The 6,593-nt window shown below is 36.3% G+C and overlaps 1 protein-coding gene across 5 annotated transcripts; it reads right to left on the bottom strand.

Moving 5' to 3' along the window:
- Nucleotides 1–414: 414 nt before the first annotated feature.
- On the bottom strand, nt 415–5,423 carry LOC146139470 (uncharacterized). Of its 5 annotated transcripts, XM_083393115.1 has the most exons (7): nt 5,308–5,423; nt 5,022–5,078; nt 4,679–4,816; nt 4,148–4,263; nt 3,796–3,966; nt 1,264–1,434; nt 415–852 (listed from the first exon to the last, which is right to left on the bottom strand). In XM_083393115.1, exons 4-7 carry the CDS (start codon nt 4,222–4,224, stop codon nt 417–419), a joined length of 855 nt encoding a protein of 284 aa, XP_083249241.1. In that variant the 5' UTR covers nt 4,225–4,263; nt 4,679–4,816; nt 5,022–5,078; nt 5,308–5,423; the 3' UTR covers nt 415–416. The 5 variants fall into 5 exon arrangements, with proteins under 5 accessions (XP_083249241.1, XP_083249240.1, XP_083249244.1 ...); XM_083393114.1 differs by having other exon boundaries at nt 4,679–5,078; XM_083393118.1 differs by having other exon boundaries at nt 3,796–3,868; nt 4,679–5,078.
- Between the last annotated feature and the right edge of the window lie 1,170 nt (nt 5,424–6,593).

Genomic DNA, 6,593 nt, shown 5'->3' with positions numbered 1-6,593 from the left:
ATTTTATATAGTCAAGTTCCGCTTGTTAAGTCATAAACCTTTTGGAAACAAAAAGTCGAAAAAGGCGCAAATGCTTACACCGTACGTTTAATGGCTTTTGCAGAATCCAGGCGAAAATCCCATTTTTTTGCTATCTTTTTAACAATCCGCCGGACATGTTAACGATTTATTAACTTGAATGTGAATGCAATTGGTTCTTGTTTCTGTTTATAAACCAAAATTATGGGGTCACAAAAGGTTTTCAACCTAAAAGCGGATTTACAGAACAAAAATAATGAGAACAAATAATAAAGCGAAATCAAAAATAACTCGTGAAAGGCATTATAATGTGTTGTTAATATGCCTATCCTGGTTTGTCTTGATCAACAACTTCGCAGGAATCTCTCTTTCACTGTTCGCCTCTTGTTTAAACAGATTTATATTGTTAGTTTATCCACAACGTACCTTTGTGGTTGGTACCTCTTTTGTTTTTCTTCAATTAGAAATCTCCCCAGCGATCTTAGCAGCTGAATGTCGGATTTTCCCCGTTTTTCAATTCGGCTTCTCCGTGAACTTCTGGTCGGTGAACGGTAATGCCTATCACTTAAGCTCCTGGAAGGCAATGTTGCCACCTTCGTGTCACGCTTTCGAACCGGGGAATTGTATCTCCTCCTCTTCGTTTCTTCCCAACTTACAGGAGACCCGCACTTACTCCTTCTTTGGTATTTTGTCGGCCGGCATAATTGCTGGTCGGTTTCGTGCACCCTTCTTTTGCTAGAAGGGCGTTTAGTTGTTGGATGGTGTGCGCCATATTCATGCAACATCTCTTTAGGCGCACTTCGAGCCTTCTCGTATATGGTGCCTGTCTGTATCCTGTGCATAAACACCAAACATCATCGCTAAGCACTTCCATTAAAACTATATTTAAAGCAAACAAAAAGGCAATAAGGCCAGGGACGGATCCACCATTATTGTTTGAGAAGGAGATGAAACTTTTCAGGGAGGACGCAACATAGTAATAAAACACCTAAGCTTAGAACCATCATTTAAGCAGTCAAATAAACATGTGTACGTTGCATGAAATACCGGTATTTATTCTACAACTGATTAAAAATTGATCTTTTGCGGGTCTCGCTATGCCTGAATTGAAAACCCTGTATATTGTATTTTATCGCATTTTGAATTTTAATTAAGTTCGCACATTCCATGGTTAGTTGGTTCTGAATAGGGGTCATACTTTTTGTAACGTCGCAACTTTTTATTGTAAAAAATATTTCCACTAACCTGGTTACTACAATTGGAGGGGTCGGTTGAAGGGACTTTGAGCAGCATGGCCTTTCGTCCAACGGCGCCTCGTTATTTGAATGAGTAGCGTACATTTCTTCACTTTTTTCAAACCAAGGTTTTTTCTTGAATTTAATGGTCGGCCAAGTATCGTCGGGTTGGCGTGTGATGCTTTTCGTTAAAATAGGTATTGATTACTATAAATTTAATATTTTTTTTTTTTTTTTTAACAGCAAATCAAAGTTATTGATTGGGATTAATAGAAAAGTTGTTAGAGGTTCAACAACTGCTTAAAAAGTTGGTTCTTGGGGTCTCATTATGCCTCAATTAAAAACCCCGTGTAGTATATTTTCTATTTTGAATTTTAATTAAGTTCGCGCATATGTATACGATGTTTCCCGTACGGCGTTTTAAGGCCGCCCGACATGTACATATATTCGGAATAAATGAACTTTTTCTTTTACAAGGACTGATCTACCGTCTTTGCAATATGGCAATTTTACCGCAAGTAACTCATCGGTAACTTAAAGCCTCAAAAAGCAAAAAAAAACTTTTTTTTGTGCGCAATTTTTACGTATTTTAACCTTAAATTTTGGGTCAACGCGCCCAGCAACTTGATAAGTGCCAGTATGTCATACCATGTGCATTTTTTTATCTGTGCTCAATGCGTCACGTCCCCCTCTAAATTTAAAAAGAAGTTTGTAGCGCTTCGTCGAATTCGACTTAAAGTTTCTTCAAATTCGACTTAAATTGCACATTTTGGCACAACATCCAACGTAATAAAAACTTCGTTAGCTTATTTGTTTTATAGCGTCAAAGTATGACGTCATATTACGTGTATTTGAGAACCTATTTGACCCGGCCCGTCTCAACATTTTAGGTTTGTCATGCGGCCCGCGGTTAAAAATAATTGTAAACCCATGGTTTAAGGTATAAGTTTGCTCAGGATTCATCCAAGTCCAAGTCTAGTCATATTGGACAAAATTAAAAAATATTTAACCGATTAAGTTATTAAATTAAAAAGCTAAATTAGGTTAATTTGAAGGGTTTCATTACAACAAATTCTATCACGTTGTTGAAGCGTTTAAAAGCTATTGCCTGTGTTGTACAATAAGTAGATCGATTTAAGCTGAACCGTAAATCTTATCGGTAACACAAACCAACGAGATCGACGCTCGACTTAGTTTAAAATAAATACAACTTTAACGTAATGCTGACCTAAAGCATCAATTAAGCGTCGCATGCGGATTTCTAGCCGCTGGTTGGCCACCGCTAGACTAAAGCCTAAAAGAAAGCAAAAACACACAGTGTTACTGTGTTACATTTTCTGGAAAATGCTACTTCCCAAGTTTCACAGTGTTTTAAACCAGGGCTATGGATGCGGTTAAAAATAATTGCAGTTGGAGTCCCGAGTCCACTAACTAAAGTGTAGGTGTATATTTAACAGTCCACTCATAGAGGTGTATAATTCATGCACCTGCAATACATGTAAAATATTCCATCATATATGCTATTCCACTTTTACAATTTACAGATTGATGTATATTCTTACTCGAGTCCCGTGTCCTATTCGAGCGAAAGAAACCGACTCTGTCCCGAGTCAAAAATATTGTATAATTACCAACTGCATTACAAGGGCTATTTTACAACCAATGGGATTTAAATTAAATCGCCTAAACGTATTAATTGCGAAATAAAAGGAATCCTAACTTATGTTCCTAAACAGGGTTGCAACATTCCAATTCAATCTCAAACATTCAAAGCTACAGTCATCCTGTGTGCTGGACACTAACTTAATAGTTAATACACAACTAAAATTATGCGCACCGCAGCGCTTATCACAAGCACCAGTCATTCATGTTGGCGTGAGTATAGGAACCTCCAGCGCGTTGGCGCACCACGTACGTCAACAGTTCACGTCATACCTGACTAAGTATTTTTTTTTTAAACATGTAATTCAACCTGTTGGTTCCGTGTCTGATTAACAAACAAAAGGTTGAAAGAACATTTGCATAGTGTAAGCTCTGATATAACAATGTCAACCAATATAAACGCAATATCGCGCTAAACAGTTAACCAAACGCAAATCCGCGGTATGTTTTTATGCAATCAGCTGTTTAATGGCGTCAGTTTTATCCTTACAAATGTCACATTAATTATTAGGTACATAACAATAACTTTTTTGGCATACATCTGTTGAACCTGTGCACTTTTTTCCCTAATTAAAGTTACATAGGGCAAGCAGTAATATTACTATTGAGTAAAACACAGGTAGAATAATAATTTTATTTGATACAAAACAGAATGTTGTTTGCCAGAATCTTGATAATATCCTACAGAAACAGAATGCCATATAAAAAAATACTTCTACCAAATATAAACAAACTCATCCTTCTGTTTTATTTGGGTCGTATTTAACACCGGAACCGAAAACCCTGATTACTCCGTTTTATTTTTATGATTTCCTCTGTTCGAGATTTAGCTCATATGATGACCGCTTTAATTTTCAAGGTTCAAACCCAATTTACTTACCTGCGATTTACCACTAGAGGATCCGATTGGGGGATATTTGAACAGCATGGGCTTTCGTTCCTCCACGCTTCATCTTTTGAAGGAGTAACATAAATTTCCTTGATTTTTTCTATTTCAAGTGGATCCCCGATCTCAATGGTCGGACATGTACCATCGGGTTGGATCGTGAGACTTTTATTTTCAAACCAGTACGAATTAATAAATAATATAAATAATTCAAAAAATTATCGTTTGGTTAAAGGTAATCTCGTTCTGTAATACAATTTATTGCCCGCTCCACTGGTTGGCATAAAAACACGTCAAATAACAGTCCATAGCAGCGATGTATGAAACAAATGTAAAGTAAGCTTACCCCAAAGCAGTTGAGCATTGAGGATCGATTTCAATTTGATCACCCTCATACGTTTCGTGACCTAGTTCGTTTCCCATATCACCAGGTCATCAATGGACATGTGGAAAGAAGTGTTTCTGCAGTTTAAAGTATGCCTAATAAATTTAAGTTTGCACTTTTTTTATAACAGCTATATTGCCGTACCATGTGTAGCAACGAAGTATATATAAGTAAATCAAGTTGAAAGTCAGAATTATCGCACCACAGTGTAGTAAATAGGTGGACTTAAGTATTATTAAGTGAATGACGTATACAATACAAATCCGAAGTTTTCACAAACGTTTGCCGTCTCGATGCCCTTAATTTTATAATGATTTTTTACTTTGTATTAAAGTTTTTGTTTATCTACTTGTGATGGTTATTAAAGGTATGATGTTAATTCAGTATTCAGATTAGTAAATAACAGCTCGTTCTTCATTAATATGAACTGCCTGTGTACGCCTTTATAACAACTCGTCAAATACTTGCTTTGCTTAAATTTAACGTACTGACCGGTGTTACATTTAAAATTACTTGGCGCTGTGTTGGGTAAAAACAAGCATTAGTACCCAAATTAAAGTCAGATAATTTTTTTTTTATTAAGGAAAATCAGTGCAAAACGCGCTTCTGGATACTTTGAAAGAACGGATACTGTAGACAAAAAAATACTGCAGATTAACAAACATAAACGATTTCTGACTCGAAATTAGATTTATTTCAAAACCAGGCTAACAACACCGACAATCAACAAAAGCATTTTACACGACACTACGTCTGTATGGTATCTTGTGACAATCCACACGTAGACTACATCAAGTAACCAAGAAGGCGCTCTGACTTTACGTGAAAGACCGACCTTTAAACGCATGACAATTAGTTTTTCAGGTTAAATGACCAAGTGTTCAGGATAAATCTGTATAAAATAAAAACAATTGTAGAATAATTAACTCTGAATAACCACGATGTTGGCTATAAATCAATTCGTAAATTGTAACACGCATTTACATATTCAGACCGTATTTCTACTGATCGACTAATTTGTACAGATTGACTTGGTCCATTAGTTTAGTTTAAACATCTGGTTTGCCCACATTAAACCTTCAGCTCAATGGTTTTGTTTTTCAGAATAAAAAAACAATTACCTGATATATTGACAATTGTCCACTACTTTGCACTACAGTAGAGTTTTCGTCGTACCTTTCCTGTAGCTATATATTCTGTCTGCGAATGAACGCAGAAAAGCAACCCAACAAACCGGCCAGACCAGACGAAACCTAAGTCTTGCTATTGTCAATTGATACCTACACATTTCCAAAGCGGGGCAGCCGCGGAAAACAATACTTGGCTATTGATATAGCGTTAAGGCTATTTTTCTAACAACTCTTCGTAACATCACTCGAATTGAATTTACAGTTGACAGCTACTATAATTTGAAAAGAATCTGTAAGGGAATGGCGTCACAGCATGACTTTATTGAGACTGTTTTCCTTACTGTTTTGTCTCTAGCAGATCCAGGAAAGTGGCGTAGCCAGCCGAAAATTTTTTTTTGGTGGGCAAAAAGTTTGAACTTTTTTGTTTAGCTTTTGTCATTGTATTAACCGCCGTAACAAACTCAATAACAATGTTAGCAAACCGTTTCAAGCATCAACTGATTGAGTGTTAACACAATACTTAAATACTCAAAAATCATTCAAAGAGAAAAAACTGACTTAAAGTAGTAAAACTACATTAATGTGTAGCAAACGTAATATTAACTACATCATTTATGACGTAACAGTGACATGGCAATTTAAGGTGTGGCATGCCTGTGATCGACTGTTGTGCTACTGCTCATTAATGCTAAAAAACAAATTATTAGGAGTAAAGTATTTATAAATTTTGTCATGGCCCCTCAACCCTGGCTACGCCTATGATCCAGGATTGTTTTTTGAGTAAGATGGAATAACTAAGTCGCTATAGATTGCGTCATAAAAACGGTCAAACATAACCCCTGCTGTCCCTCTAAATAAAATCGCAGTACAATTAAAATAAATAGTATAGGTACGTTAAAATAACATAAGCCAAATGTACCTGTTCTAGAGGTTACCACAGAGTAAAAAACATCTGAACTTTTTTGTAAGACTATACCAACATAGGATTCCTGACTCATTGGCATCAATAAAAAATCGCACAGTTCTCGGCGTATTGGTCAGAAAACTTTTTTTCTTAACCGTTTTTAAGCTGCGCCCACATTTTTAGGCTGCGCTCCCCTTGACGCAATTTACCAAAACTCGTACCACCTTCTCCAAACAATATGTTTGGTACTAACAAAGTCCATGTGCTTGCAATATTTCACTATTTCCTTATTTTTTCGTTAAAACTACAAACTGCCGTTCGCCTACATTCCCAGTCATCGATGAAGTTTAAACTGTTACGTCGAATTTTTAAA

The sequence above is a fragment of the Ascidiella aspersa genome, chromosome 6 (assembly GCF_963924565.1).
Source record: "Ascidiella aspersa chromosome 6, kaAscAspe10.2, whole genome shotgun sequence".
Lineage (NCBI taxonomy): Eukaryota > Metazoa > Chordata > Ascidiacea > Phlebobranchia > Ascidiidae > Ascidiella > Ascidiella aspersa.
The sequence above is the reverse complement of the archived record's forward strand: the minus strand, read 5'-3'. Positions and strand labels throughout refer to the sequence as shown.

Bases quoted from the DNA above. Each gene is read 5' to 3' on its own strand.
- LOC146139470 (XM_083393114.1), bottom strand. From the start codon at position 4,224: ATGGGAAACGAACTAGGTCACGAAACGTATGAGGGTGATCAAATTGAA. The intron at 1,435-3,795 runs GTAAGTAAATTG...TTTAACGAAAAG, and splicing joins CCTCTAGTGGTAAATCGCAG to CATCACACGCCAACCCGACG. The intron at 853-1,263 runs GTTAGTGGAAAT...GTTTATGCACAG, and splicing joins CCTCCAATTGTAGTAACCAG to GATACAGACAGGCACCATAT.